The following is a 14,363-nucleotide window of genomic DNA, read 5'->3' as shown; positions in this document are numbered from 1 at the left end:
GAGCAAAGCAGCTGCACAAATATAAGGAATTAAGCTAGCAGTAATAACCTGACTACAGATAAGCGCAATGTCGAAAGTTAAACTAAATAAAGTATTACATCAAAACCGAGTAAACAAAAAACAACTCAAAAATTGGGCGAGGGTTCTCCGCCAGTCGGCTTCGGGGGCAAATGTTCGGGTTGTGAACTTGGGTTTGCAGACCTTTTGAAAGCCGAAAGTGAAAGTGGTTCCACTGGGCCGGTGTTGGCCGCCTTCTTGAGTGGATCTGAGGTGCATGTAATGGATGGCTCATAGAGGGGAAGCAGACTGATGGAGCCAAGGAGGAGATGGGGGTTGGTGGAGTGATTGAGTGGCCGACACTATCAATGGCCTTGATGAATGAAAATGGACAAGGGCCCTGAAACAAGGCTGGTGAGGTGAAGTGCCGTGTGCAAGAAAGATGGGCACCTAGATAACGCGTACTATGATGTCTACTTCAGCATTGCATAAGTGGCTTCAGGATAGCTGTGTTCTGCAAGGCAGTCTTGCTATGTGGACTAACATGTACAAATTAGACTTGTGTTATTACGCAAACCTATATTTACTACAAAAATACAGCAAAGAATGCACCAGGATATTGGCACAGTGTATTGCCTTATGCAAAGCGGAGGGCAATGCGTTGCGCCAATGTCCCAGTGCATCCTTTGCCGTATTTTTGTGATAATCTTTTTATTATACATCTTATATTAGTGGCTGATGCAAAGTATGTCTGCACTTAACATGTCACCAGAGAGCGTGGAGAGACATGTTCTGGCACTTATCCAATGAGTCCCTTTGAACCATCCAACAGTGAATACGCAGACATAGCTGCAGGGGATGGGGCACCTGGAAATCAGATGTGTTACGGAATGGACGTTCTGTACGGGTTTTTTTATGCACCACAAAATTCTATTGTTCACGAGGTAGATATACAGTAATAGACATTATAACATGCCACATGCCCATTCCGTGTCGCCATTCGCAAGAATACGTCTCGTGACGTGAAAATAGATATGTCTAGTCCCCATCAGATCAACAAAAGTGACGTCAGAGGGTATTTTTTGAAAAGCTATTTCTCCATATAGGGAAATAGTTCTGATCAAATTTGGAAAAGTGTCCGGTCACATGACCGTAGTGTCGTCTGCAGCTTTGTAATAATGGTGCGTGACTAAAACGTGATGTGTGTCCGGGATAGGTGACGACACATTCTCTAAAACAGATTTTCTAACATTTTCCAACATTCCAACAGCGTGAGACCTTGAACAGCTCATCGACGGAAAAGATTAAAGTGCAACTGAGGATGTTGCTAGGTATGCTTAGAATTTTTTTGAACGAAAACTGTACCACGTACAACTGAAACCGCTGTGGAAACATCACCCAGTGAACTTGTCACAGTGGATTGTTGCGGTGCAAAATATCAAAACACATTAAAAATATATATAGCAGTAAGCATGAGCATGTGGTGTGTTATAAAACATCCATAGCCTGGTCTTTATTCGGGCTATAGCGCTCGTCTATTACCCTTTGTGGTGGTATGTTACCAGAAACACATCGCTATACCCCTCAGCATACGGCATTGGGGAATAGTAATGTGTTACTGTTAACACACGGCCCCTCGGGATATAGACAGGTGCTAATAGCCTTCATGAGCAGGCAATAGGTGTTTATTATTCCCCTTTATGTTGATGACATAATATACCTTTCTGTATCACTGCAGTCACACGGTCCATAGTTATTATGTCATCTGCCAAATGCAACAGCATATGAACCTTTGGTTTCCTAAGAGCAGTTGGGAATATGTCCTTGATCTTAGTTATGAGGCTATTTATCAGTCCTTTCAAGGCTTCAATTTCATCTACTTGTACATATGGCCTGTGAACAAGTATGAAGACCTAAAACAAATCATAGAAATGTAAATGGTTCCTTTCTGAAATATAATACCGGTTTATATTATAGTAAAAGAAATTCAACACTCTCTTTATATAGTATACTATCCTGTTATGATCTGTTTGTCTGAAAAAATAACAGCAATTATATGGGCATCAGCTTGACATCTATCAAATGATTTTAAAAGCAATCACATTCATAACATACAGACTTTAATTGTCTTTGTTGATAAACTTCATTTCAGCTAAATAACAGATGAAAGTAGGTGTGATTATGATTGAAATACTTTGTAGTGTGTTTCATCAAATTTGGCATATTTCTACATGTATGTTTAAAATGATAATCGAACACATTAGTTACTCCTTTTTAAACATTAATCAAACAAGATTTGGCATATATAGACAAAAAGACACCCTTTTCCTGCCAAGTCCACATTTCACTGACAGGTCAAGATGGTTAACATCAATGAAACACAAACATATTCCATATGGTGTATTTTAACATAATACTGTACATTTGAAAGCCCTTTGAAACATAAACATTGTAAACTTGAATTTTTTTGGACTAAAGATGCTATAATATACCAAACCATGTGGGTGAAAATAAGTAATATTTTGGTCCAAAGTTGATGTAACTTGTTATGAGCATTGAAAATAATATGACATAACATTATTGAAAGTCGTCGAACATTTTTATGACAGCAAAGCCCTAATTTGCATATTTAATTTTATTTAAGATTTTTTATCTTTAAATTTGAGGGTACTTAGACTGACCAGTAATAATAATAAAGGTAACTAACTGAAATGTTTACATACCTCACTTATAAGGTGCCATAATTCTAGGTACTTGGCAGATACATTCCCGGCAAGAACAAAGGTTGCCACCTGTGCCCATAACTTGTAGTCCCGTCCAACAAACGATTGATGTTTCTCAATGAAATTTGGTGAAAGCGTTCTTTTAAAAGCAGACCAGTCAAACACCTGATATAAGGTAAAGAATACAAGTCATTGTTGATGACTCAGTTCATACTTGTTAATTGGTACTTTGATTATAGGTGCGTGGAGAAGATTAGAGTCCTCTCTATGTGTCTGTGTTTAAAATGCTGTGATACAGATAGGGCTTAATGGCCACGAATGAGTTCCATCGTGGTGAAATCATTTGAAAAACAATATAGGCTGTAGTAGAGAATACAGAAACTGCAACACTCTATTCTCAATCTAGACACATACAATTCTACGCCTAACGTTTCACACAGTTTTTTCATACGTGGATGCTAACAGCATAATGATTCCAGTATTTATAATATTTATCATTCTCCTGTTGAAGGGTACCAGCACAACTGCTCTCCATGCCAGCATGGCATAAAAAACAAAGAGTGTATACTGTACCTTCAACTTGCGTTCCATTTCTGCCTTATCACTTGCTGGTATTACTTGAAATGTCAGATGTGTGAAGATTTTTATGATTCCCAGCTCTATATTATGAAGTCTTTCATATGCCAATGTCCTGAATTTCAAAACATTTAGAATGTATTAATGGGATTTGATTGCCATACTAGTCAAAAAATAGTAACTACTCACATTGCTATCAGCAAACGTTCCGTTCATGAACAAGTCATTGACAATGTGGGAAATGTGGTCATTAACAAGTATCACTGGAGTGTATATGTTGAGATCTATGGGCACATAGGTCTCTGTCGTTGTTCCCAATTTGAACACATGAGGCATGTGTCTAAGTTATGGTTCTAAATCAGGAAAAAAGATCAGACCTCCAGCTGCATTGGCCAGCCAAGAAATACATATGCGCATAATAAATGAGGTACAAGGTGTGACATCTTAAGGTCTAATATCCTATCAAAATTGGAGGGTATAGAACTTGTGGTTACTGAGTTATGCATATATATGTATAATCAAGGTCAAAGGTTATCGAGGTCATATGACATTCTGAAAAAAAAATTGAATTGCTAATTAATCCCTATATGCCAAAAATCAGAATTAGATATGTGCATAATTAATGAAGTAAAGCGTGTGTTGTCATAAGGTCTTTCATCCTACTAAATATAAAGGACATAACACTTGTGGTTACTTATTTATTGAAATAAACGTATATTTTAGGTGAAAGGTCATCGAGGTCACATGATATTTGGTCAAATTTTGTTATCCTATAGTTATCCCTATATACCAAAAAACAAGAAATCCAGCTCTATTGGCTTGCTCAGAATTAGATATGCACATAATTATGAGGTACAATATATGGCATCATAAGGTGTCCCATCATACCATATATGAAGGTGTAGCACTTGTGGTTATTGAATTATGGACAAATATGTATATTTGAGGTCAAAGGTCACTGGGGTTACGTGACATTTTGTCAAAATATTCAATTGTTGAGTCATCCCTATATACCGAAAATCAGACCTCTAGCTCTATTGGCTTGCTCAAAATTAGATATGCACATAATTAATGAGGAACAATATGTGGCGTCATAAGGTGTCCAATCATACCATATATGAAGGGTGTAGCACTTGTGGTTACTGAGTTATAGACAAATATGTGTAATTGAGGTCAAAGGTCACTGAGGTCACGTGACATTTTGTCAAAATATCTGATATATATCTGCGTGAACGGATTGACATGACCCAATCTATAAGGTCCCTGGACTTCATCTGTGGGGACTATAAACTGTGTCACTGAATCCATTTTGCAATATGAATACGATGAGAAACTAAATTTTATTTTACTTGACCTTATACATCACTATAGGGAAAAAGTGCGTGACTAGAGCGAGAACTGACGCTTTCTCGCAATCGGTGAGAATCTGTTCTTATTCTCACCGCTGTTGGTGAGAAAATTTTAATCTCCACCGGAGATTGGTGAGATATGCACTCCTTGGCGAGAATCAAGTGTGAGAACAAATTCTCACCGGTGAGAATGGAATTCTCACTAAGTACAGCGAGAATTGAAATTCACTGGCGAGAATCATCAAGACTCGCCGTTCATTGGCGAGAATCATAAAGACTCCGAACGGCGAGTCTTGATGATTCTCGCCAGTGAATTTCAATTCTCGCTGTACAGCTGACTTATACATGGTAGTCTATGGTGGTGTAAACTAAAAAGTCCTCTAGCATGGCCATTGTGAAACAAATTGATGTGCATCTATAAGGGGTCGGGTACTATCCTTGTGCAAAGTTTGATAGAAATTGACCAGGCATGTCTGAGATATCTGCGTGAACGGACGGACGGATGCACACACGCACGCACGCACACACACAGACGCACGCACGGACATGAACAACCCTATAAGTCCCACGGACAGTGTCCGTGGGGACTTACAAAGACAGCGCGAGATTCAAACATCTCCTCCGTTCTGATTGTGCGGGCGACAGTGAAAACGAAAGCGAAACCGGGTGATATTTTTTAGGGTTTAAATCCAATGTTGACAGAGTACATTATCGATGATGTATGCATTTTTGAAGATTTGAAAGTAAACTGAATATATATTTCGATCAAGCATGATCGTGCAACAGACAACTAATGGCTAAGCCAATTTTTAAGCTGTCATTCTTTGCCTAGCTGCAGCTCCACTTCAAGTACACAGTCATTGTAGCGTGAAATCTTCATAAAGGCACAATATTCCTTTCAATCGAGCTTTCTGCTGATGATTGTGTCTCCCTGTCAGTGTAAATGTAAATAATTGTAACAAAATGGCCGCATATGGCAGCCATATTAGATCATGTCATGAAACAAATTAGACGTGCATATTTATGACAAAGGTCAATGTCCTTGTACCAACTTTCACTAAAATCTGTTAATACATGTCTGGGTTATGGCTCTATACCTGAAAAATCTAAACAAAATGGCTGCATGGCAGTCATATTTGATCTTATCACAAAAAAAATCGATGTGCATATGTGTGACATATCCTTGTACCATGTTTGAATGAAATCGCTCCAGGCATCTCTGAGATGTCTACGTGAACGGATGGATGCAGGGATGTACGGATGCACAGACATTACCAAACCTATAAGTCCCCCTGGACGGTGTCCATGGGGACTAACAATGACGTCTTTATGTATATCAACGCGCGACAGGATAAGGCCATCACTTTTCCGAAAAATTTACAAAATGGTGGTTAATGGTTGACATTGGATATATTTCTATCTCCAAATCTTTGCACACTATTCTTAATTACATATTAATCAATCAATAAGGTACAAGATAAAACCTACATGGCCCTAGTACAGCTTTTTTGGACCTTGGTCGTAAGGCGTATGGGCCCCTGTACACTCAGGTCCATTCCGCTGTATGAGCTCGGTCCGCAGAAGCCGTATCAGGACCATAAAGATTATTATCACTGTGTTTTTATACATCAGTTAAACCTACCTCCCGTTGTCAAAGGATTGTAATTCCATCAAGGGATTTGCAGATTCACAAACACCATACTTAGTTCTCAGCTGTTTCTTCAAACTTTAAAACAGAAAGGATGAATAATTTGTATTACTTACAACAATGTAGTTATTGCCACTTTACACTTATTAATTAAAATATGATAGCTGAGTAAAAACAATGTGAATACTACAAATATATGCAATTTTTGAAGAAATGATTATTTTTTAATTCTATTGTTTTGCAATTAGAAATTATTACCAACTAGTAGTATTGTTAAACTATTTAATCAATCATGTCATAAGCTCTTTTCTTTGAGTTAGTCTCAGTTACCAAGACTGCCCTTCTAAACATTAAGTTTCTAACAAAAACTATGAATTTGAGTTAATTATGCTGCTGACCTACAATTCTACAGCGTGCACTGCGATGTGCATTTTGAAATTTCATTCTGTACGCTTAGTGTGCTTGCTAAAGTCCTCCTAGTCTGCTCAGTGAGTGCAATGCGTGACAAGCATCTCAAAATGCTTTAATTTTGACTTTTCCAGGTAAACTGAACTAAAAGGTGTACATTAATAACTTATTCCTTAATACCATGATTTATGACCTGAGCATGCGCTTCAGTTTTGTCCGCAGTGCTACGTCTTGGACAATACCTATGCTGCAGCACAATGTACTCGGACATAAATCATGGTATTTTGGGAATAAACTTTTATTAAGCAAACTAACCTTCCTGTACTGGCTGATTCTATTTCTTTCATAAAGTCTACCGTATTGTTCTTTGTTCGAGCAGTACCTATCGTACAAGGATCATCCCTAGAGACCTAATGAAAAGAGAATAACATAAAGGGGCAATGATATGATAATTTCTTTATCACAGATTGCGATTATATGCATCTTCTGGCGCATTAAAACAAATAAGACCAGAAAAGTGTAAGCTTTGGGATTAAAGTACTGATTCTAAAGTGCATATAAGCACAGACAGTATAAATACTTCTCTACAGTCTATGTGTCCCTTTGAAAGAAAATATCCAAAGTCATGTGGATGCATATCTTAGATAATTAACACACAACTATGTTATTGAATGGTTTAATACATGAAAAAAAAACAATAAAATCTGATCTCTGTTCTTATGTAACTAAAAGAAAATTTACTTACTGTACAGCGTTGGCAAAATTTCATTGATGTAGCACCAGTGTGATTTACAATCTCCGATTGCCTGACATTGTCAGCTTTCACAAGCAGTACTGGTGAGATGAAAATCACTTCAGTGTTAAGTGATGCATGGTACATAACTACTCCAGTAGTCTCCAATAACTTCAGCCCTGCAACCAGCGGCTTGCTTAGTTCCATGGCACCTACACCAGTGGAGGCATTAACAAATGATATGTTCTGAAGCTTGTTATTTTCATCCTTTGGAAGACCACTTAACATGAAACACCATACACTCAAAGGATTCCATTTCTTCATTGTACTGCTTCCAACATCATCGGAGAAAAGAACAATTGGAACTGTGAGCACTTGCTTACCAAGGTCTCACATCATCCTCTTAGCGGGATGTCTATATACTGCTGATTTAACAAACTGAAAAGAGGAATATTCAATTAGTAATTTAATATAAATCAAAGATGTGTGTACTTCATTTGTATGAAACAGACCAATTACCTTTTTCCTGATTTAATCTACAACACGATGGTGGTCAGTTATGCAGAACCTAATAGTAATAACAACCACTGTTGATTTACATTGTGACTGGGATAGTCTAACCCTGGGGGCTATGTGATGATTACGTGGATTAAGTGAGCTTCTAGTTCTACAGCCTTGGCAATTCTAAACACGAAAATCCTTTGTTTTTGTGGTTATCTATTACTGAAAATTCCCAAATATTACAGGAAAGAGAGAGACACATACAACACACCAGTGCCACTACACACAGGTCAGGCAGGGAAACATAAACAAATCACCACAATTTGAAATATCAATGAAGCTGCTGTACTATTCATAAAACCAGCTGCATTGTAATTATCATGGGTAAAGAAGAAAATCACATGGCATATTGATATTTTAAAGTGTGGATGTTTCTGTCTGATGTGTGTGGAGTGCATGGCTGTGATGTGTTGTGTAAATGAGAGCACGTAGCTGATTAAGGTAGTTTGCGCCTCGAAAGTGAAAGACTTAAACTTTTGCTCAAACTTTCCTTGGAGAATCTTCCAACCACTCTCTTTCAAAATCAAGAATAAAAATTGGGGGTCACCATGCAAACTGTGGTACTAGAGAACCAAATGACCAATGATATTTGAAATTCAAAATGGCCGCCATCCCTGTGTTAACTCTATGGAGAAAAATAAAATTTTCCAACTTCGAAAAACAAAGATGGAGAAAAGTTTTCTTTCACCAAGAGCTTTAAAATGAGCCCCAACAAGCGGTAGATCAGAAAAAAATTGAGAAAGTTTGAGAGTCCGAATATCTGTCCCCGAGGCGCATTCTACCTTAAGTGTAAACACGATCACATCGAACACTGCTATATTAATGTTGTGAAAACGAAGAAACATGTCGATTAATTAAAACAATAACTTGACAGATTAAGTGTTACATCTTGAACAACTTTGAGAGTAATTCTGTTCATGCCCTTGCTGCACAATTTGCTTTCTTTTGAAATTATGCTTGATTCATTATCCTGCTAAAAAGCTGATATCAATGAATTTCAGTTCAGCAGAAAGCTTGTCTTTATTACCTCATTAGATAGTCTGCTTAGTCCATTTTCTGTAATTTTCCAGCCGACGTTTTCCCAGTGAAGTGGTTTCTCCAAATGATTCTTCAGTTGGCTACTTGGAACAGTCAAAATTTTGTCTGTGTGACACACTTTTTTGTCTTTGATTACACACAAAATCAGCTTCACAAACACATCAGGCTGTTTTGCTTGCCTTGTCTGTAAAGTTCAAAATGCTGTCATTAAATTGCAGTGTGCTATTTTGATGTATATAAAAAACATTCCAAAATGCTGGCTCAGTTTTCCATTGATTAAAAAGAATCTTCAGACCGAGATCATTCCACAACATACCTATACTCTTGAACACTGAAGTAATAGAGTTGATGTAAGATAATATCAGTTAAGACAATGATTCCTGAATTTGATTGTATGATTTTCCCAAGTAAAAGATGCAGATAGGTGTGCAGATAGGTGTGTCCCAAAGGCCTAGTCTGGACAGTCAACTTTTTTCCGAAGTTCGCGTGAAGTTTTACCTGAGTCTTTCACACTTCTAAAGCTCCCCTTGAAAATTACCGTGTATTGCTACGGATTCTGTTTAAACAGTGACCATAAAGCTTTTCCTGCACAAAATACACAACGTCATCAAAACATTAAATTAAATGCTCAAATCAAGCTTTCAGTAGGTATGGTCAGAACATGGAAGTATGGTAGAGGGTCAACATAGCAACCAAAAAGATTCAGAACAGGTACTAAGATGGTTGTTTTAGTCAGAATTAATGTTATATTTAATTTACATATCATGCATATCAATTAGGATGATTGACGTCATTCGTCCCTGGTCAACAGTATCCAAATAGCTCAGCCAGCCAGGTGCCTCCACATCAATATACAATGCATAATGTCACAAAACAACCTCAGCAGAAAGTACCGGTATTGAAGAATGTTGTTTTGGGGCATGTCACCGACACTTTGAATATCAAGGCAACCTGGCAGGCAGTAGGCAGAGGTTTAATATTAAACTATGGAAGTTACCTCCACATATATTGAAGAGATGTACCCAAGCTTTTGCGTTCCTTCATGATTTATCACCACGAAGTCTTTAAGAAAGAAAACTTCACCATTTGCCTCAACCATTGGTGTGTGATATCTTTGATGAAGTTGCCACTTCTGTGCTTCATACATTTCTCTGTGTCAAAAGTAAAACAAGCAGTTGCTAGAGATTACTTTCTTTTTTTTTCACGAAATCACAAAGTTGATTCTTGTCAAAGTTATTTCTTTCTAAACTTCTAATTGCAAACAGGCATGTAAATTTCGTTTCAAATATTGTATTCCACAACGTTACAATCTACAGAATACTGCAGCCATTTAAAACTATTGAGCTCACTTCTGTTGAATGTTCGTAATTTTGCTGACTTAGTCGGGGACCTGATCAATATCGCATGGCGTTGCTTCTGTCCATCATCGACCAAACCTGCATCATGTTACTTGCTGCGACCACTGAAAAATTTTTGCAGATCGGCCTGTTTTGAGTGATGATGCATAAACATGTGTTGATCAACGCCAAAAGGAAATCGACCAATCAAAATTCAGTAAAATAACTTGAAAGCTATTCTGATGCAGGGCATCAGGGCTAATGTAGGCATTTGAAGGCAGGAAAGCTGTTTGAAGTTTTTGAGCATAACCCTTAGCTGTATTACCTGTTTATATGGAATTCGAGACATGATGACAAACTAATGATAAATAAGTATATTCAATATCTATGAAACAAAAGCCTTGACATAAGTCATCATTTGTGATACTGCGAAACTGCCAGTTGCAACTAACATCAAAGAAATATCAATGGTACACATACCTGATGACATTATTTGTAGATTTCCTGGGATAGTACACAAGTTTAGAAGCTGTACTTGGTGTTGCCAATCTTGTACGTATGATGTCAATGACAGACAAAGAGTAATAAGTCTGTCCCCTACTATCTAAAAACTAAAGAGAGAGGAAAATGTATTGTCAGTATAAGTTGTAACAATAGTTGTAAGTGTATGTGTCTCTATGAAAGTTTAATATTCCCCTGTCACATTTTCACTTAGATGTAAAATGTCTTGAATTTTTCTGAGAAAAAAAATAGTTTAATTCATCTAAGTTTGACTAGTCAGGGCTCGGAATTGGCGGTAGTCCCACATCCAGATTTCCAACTTTCCCTTGGACTACCAAAATCCATGAAATGGTAGCCCACACAGACTACCATAGACCGGTACATAAAATTCAGTTAGAACTTGGTGTGGGATGTCGGGTTGGAACAAGCCATATAATTGCAGTCAAATTCAATTGGACACAGTGAGGCCAGTCTATGACTTTGCTAATCATGTGATGCAAATTACAAAGACAATCATGTTGTGAAATTTTGCAATTTACTTATGTGACAGGCACAGGAATTGATGGCCATTGAGAATGCATTTTCATTGCATTTTGATCATATAATATATCAATCAGGGACAATATGCCTCCTAACAACAGAAAGCCTCAGTATGGTCCATTTTTAGTCCTGCTACAGCAATGTCTATTCACAACATGTTGAGATGGTCGTGATTATTGTCATGACGAATGTCAAATTTACATACAACTTTGAGAATGAAATAAGTTGTCAACAGTACACAGTACACAGTCAGTCACCAAACTTTGAGTATCACTGTTGTCCATTAGGCTAAAAACAGATAGGAGGTTGCTTAATGGTTGCATTTGTCAAGCTTAGGATTCTTAATTATTAGCATTAATTCTGTAGGTGTCCATAAAGTTGCATTATTTATGAAAGTGACTATCAAGTTGTATAGTCCATGAGAGAAGAAAATACTAAACAATCAGCAGTTTTTGCATCATCTGTGTTGTCTGCAGAGTCGTTCAACCATGGTCACTCTGCTGTTTTCTACGGTTGTTTATGCAAACTGAAATTCTCTCTACTGAATGGTGATAAAATTGTTACTCTAGCATCAACTTAAAAAACAAGCGATTAGCTTATGTATCACAACACATTTGAAAATCACCGACTCATTGATTAACGTAAACCAGCATAGGGCGGCCTCTCTGTCTAGACATGACTGAGAAATACACTTTATCTACAATGTGGGACTCTTTAGTTAGTTTCTGATGAGAATACCTTCACCTCTTGAACTCTTAGTTGAAATTGAAAATGAAATAGTAGATCAAGTCTAGTCAACTGTTTATCTCTCAGTCTAGACATCGGCTGCCCCATGCTGGTATAATCGACTAGTTGGTGGCTTTGACATGTGTCCGTGATACCCAAGCTAATCATATGTTTTGTGCGTGTTGTATAGGTCTCATATGCTGAGTTGTGGTACCTAGGTGAAACGCACTGTAGAACAAACAAATTCAACTAGCACCTAGTTCAAAGTTTGAAAGGAGTATAAAATATTGAAGAATGTAAAACACAGTTTGTTATCGTTGTGGCATATCATTACAGTTTTGTGTGTATTTAATAGTCGAAACCCGGCATTCAATTCGACCATGGTACAAACAAAACAATATGTGCGCAAACGCGCATAGACGTACGTGTATTTCTATATGTGTTATTATACATGTGGGCATGTTTGTACCAGCATCACGTGATTATTTGGGCGTACTGAGCCTGTAGAACGCATCGCGTCCTTTTTATTCCGGAGTAGAACCATTGCAATCAAAAAAAGATACTAATAGATAAGAACTCTGCATTACATACATACCAAATTGGTTCAATCCTTCCTGGTAATTCAGATAGATTCTTTTTTCACTTGATACATTGATGGTGTGGTCATATCTCTCTTCCTCAAGAGGTACCATATGAATTTTAAATTTGTTTCGCCCTGTTTAGATTGAAAGCAGTGACTATAAAATTACAAAGATACATGTATCCTGAGAGTAGATTATCAACTCTATTCATTTTTATTTAATTTGGCCTATAATTACATCTTGTAACAGTACAAGTCATACAATCTAACACATAACAAAATTTAAAGTACCGGCAATTCTAGAATAACTTTCCTGGTTCTCTTAAATCTTTACATCCTGAGCTTGGGCCCAGACATTTTTTCAAATATTTGACATCAATTATAACACAGTTGAATATACTAAATGGTGTCTATACACACTCATTTCAAAAACCTTGACACCAACATCTATAGAATATGTCACATGTACAGAAATGTTTCTCACATAAAAATATAAGGAACATATTGTAACATTTGTAACATTACCAGAGGATGAGGCGCACAAAGAAGACATGCCAGTTCTGCATAGTGCTCATTTTTGAATGGATACCATTCCTTACATTCATCTGGATTCTCATCTTCAGTTTCTTCACTCAGAATCAAGTCATCATCTGTTTCTTGATAATCTGAAAATGACAACTAAACTTGATTGGAAATATGTTCCTATTTTCCAGAAATTTTAAATCTAGGGTTCAATATTTAGTTTTCCTTTTAACTGATAGTATTAGTTTCCAGGAACAACACAAATATATAATGTGTTTTGGCAAAGTTTAAGAATATCATTGGTACAGTGCTGGACACAGATCATTCACAAACTTCTATTATATAAAAGGAACACAACTCTGTGGAACCAGAATTGTCTCAAGTTTTGACATGTTTTGATATCATATACAAAACCAGTAATTATTTAGGTTGGAAAAGGATAACAGATGGTAGAGTAGCATCAGCATGAAGAAATGATACTGAATTTCTCTGTTTTTATAAAACATTAATATTCTTAGAATCATAATCAAAACCAACAACAGATTACAAAAAAAAAAATACCGTCAAGGACAAGTGTGCTCACATTCGGTTTGAATTGGTCCATTCGAGAAATATTAAACCAGAAAAAACAAGAATGACAAAAGCAATATGGTCTCCAACTTAGGTACTGGAGGTCATCTTTAGGAGCATGCATATCAACTTCTATAGCAATGGAACAAGCAGATCATAAATACATAAGCATGCACAACTGTCAACACAAAAAATAGACAGAGGTTTGATAAACATAGGGCCAATGTCCCTGAAGCTACTACCGGTATAGACATGGATACATGACTGTATGAAATTATCTCACTAGGGTCATCCTAGGGACTTGTAAACCAAATATTATAGCGTCTGACCAGCGGTTTTGAAAAAACAAGCTACTCAACAGTTGACAGAGCTCTGCTTCGTTATGCAGAGAATAACCTTTTGTGACACATGTACTGATGAAGAAGGTGGATATCTTTGATAGCTCATTTCAGGGTGGCCTCACCAAAAATGGAAAAAAAAATTCCGCAAAAATACAGATTTGCATATTTCATCACAATTTTAACAAATCTAAGTTGGGTTATCCCTAGTGACCT

The 14,363-nt window shown here is 37.0% G+C and overlaps 1 protein-coding gene and 1 long non-coding RNA gene across 2 annotated transcripts; both read right to left on the bottom strand.

The window, feature by feature from the left end:
• Positions 1 to 796: 796 nt before the first annotated feature.
• Positions 797 to 7,758, bottom strand: LOC139129272 (uncharacterized). The gene is made up of 7 exons (XM_070694915.1): positions 7,447 to 7,758; positions 7,017 to 7,111; positions 6,288 to 6,371; positions 3,294 to 3,411; positions 2,721 to 2,885; positions 1,718 to 1,910; positions 797 to 864 (listed from the first exon to the last, which is right to left on the bottom strand). The coding sequence occupies exons 1-7, from the start codon at positions 7,756 to 7,758 to the stop codon at positions 797 to 799; spliced, it is 1,035 nt and encodes a 344-aa protein (XP_070551016.1).
• Positions 7,759 to 9,039: 1,281 nt separating this feature from the next.
• LOC139126452 (uncharacterized) lies at positions 9,040 to 10,969 on the bottom strand. The gene is made up of 3 exons (XR_011550581.1): positions 10,851 to 10,969; positions 10,031 to 10,184; positions 9,040 to 9,217 (listed from the first exon to the last, which is right to left on the bottom strand). It is a non-coding gene; the product is annotated as an uncharacterized lncRNA (long non-coding RNA).
• Positions 10,970 to 14,363: the final 3,394 nt, after the last annotated feature.

The sequence above is a fragment of the Ptychodera flava genome, chromosome 3, assembly GCF_041260155.1.
Source record: "Ptychodera flava strain L36383 chromosome 3, AS_Pfla_20210202, whole genome shotgun sequence".
Taxonomy (NCBI): Eukaryota; Metazoa; Hemichordata; class Enteropneusta; family Ptychoderidae; genus Ptychodera; species Ptychodera flava.
Note: the sequence above shows the minus strand (reverse complement) of the source record. Positions and strands in the feature narration are given on the sequence as shown.

What these genes read in the sequence shown, in the direction of transcription:
- LOC139129272 (XM_070694915.1), bottom strand. Translation starts at nt 7,758, where the DNA reads ATGAAGAAATGGAATCCTTTGAGTGTATGGTGTTTCATGTTAAGTGGT. An exon ending in GAATCAGCCAGTACAGGAAG is followed by an intron (nt 6,372 to 7,016) that starts GTTAGTTTGCTT and finishes TCTGTTTTAAAG; the next exon opens with TTTGAAGAAACAGCTGAGAA. An exon ending in CAATCCTTTGACAACGGGAG is followed by an intron (nt 3,412 to 6,287) that starts GTAGGTTTAACT and finishes TTTGAAATTCAG; the next exon opens with GACATTGGCATATGAAAGAC.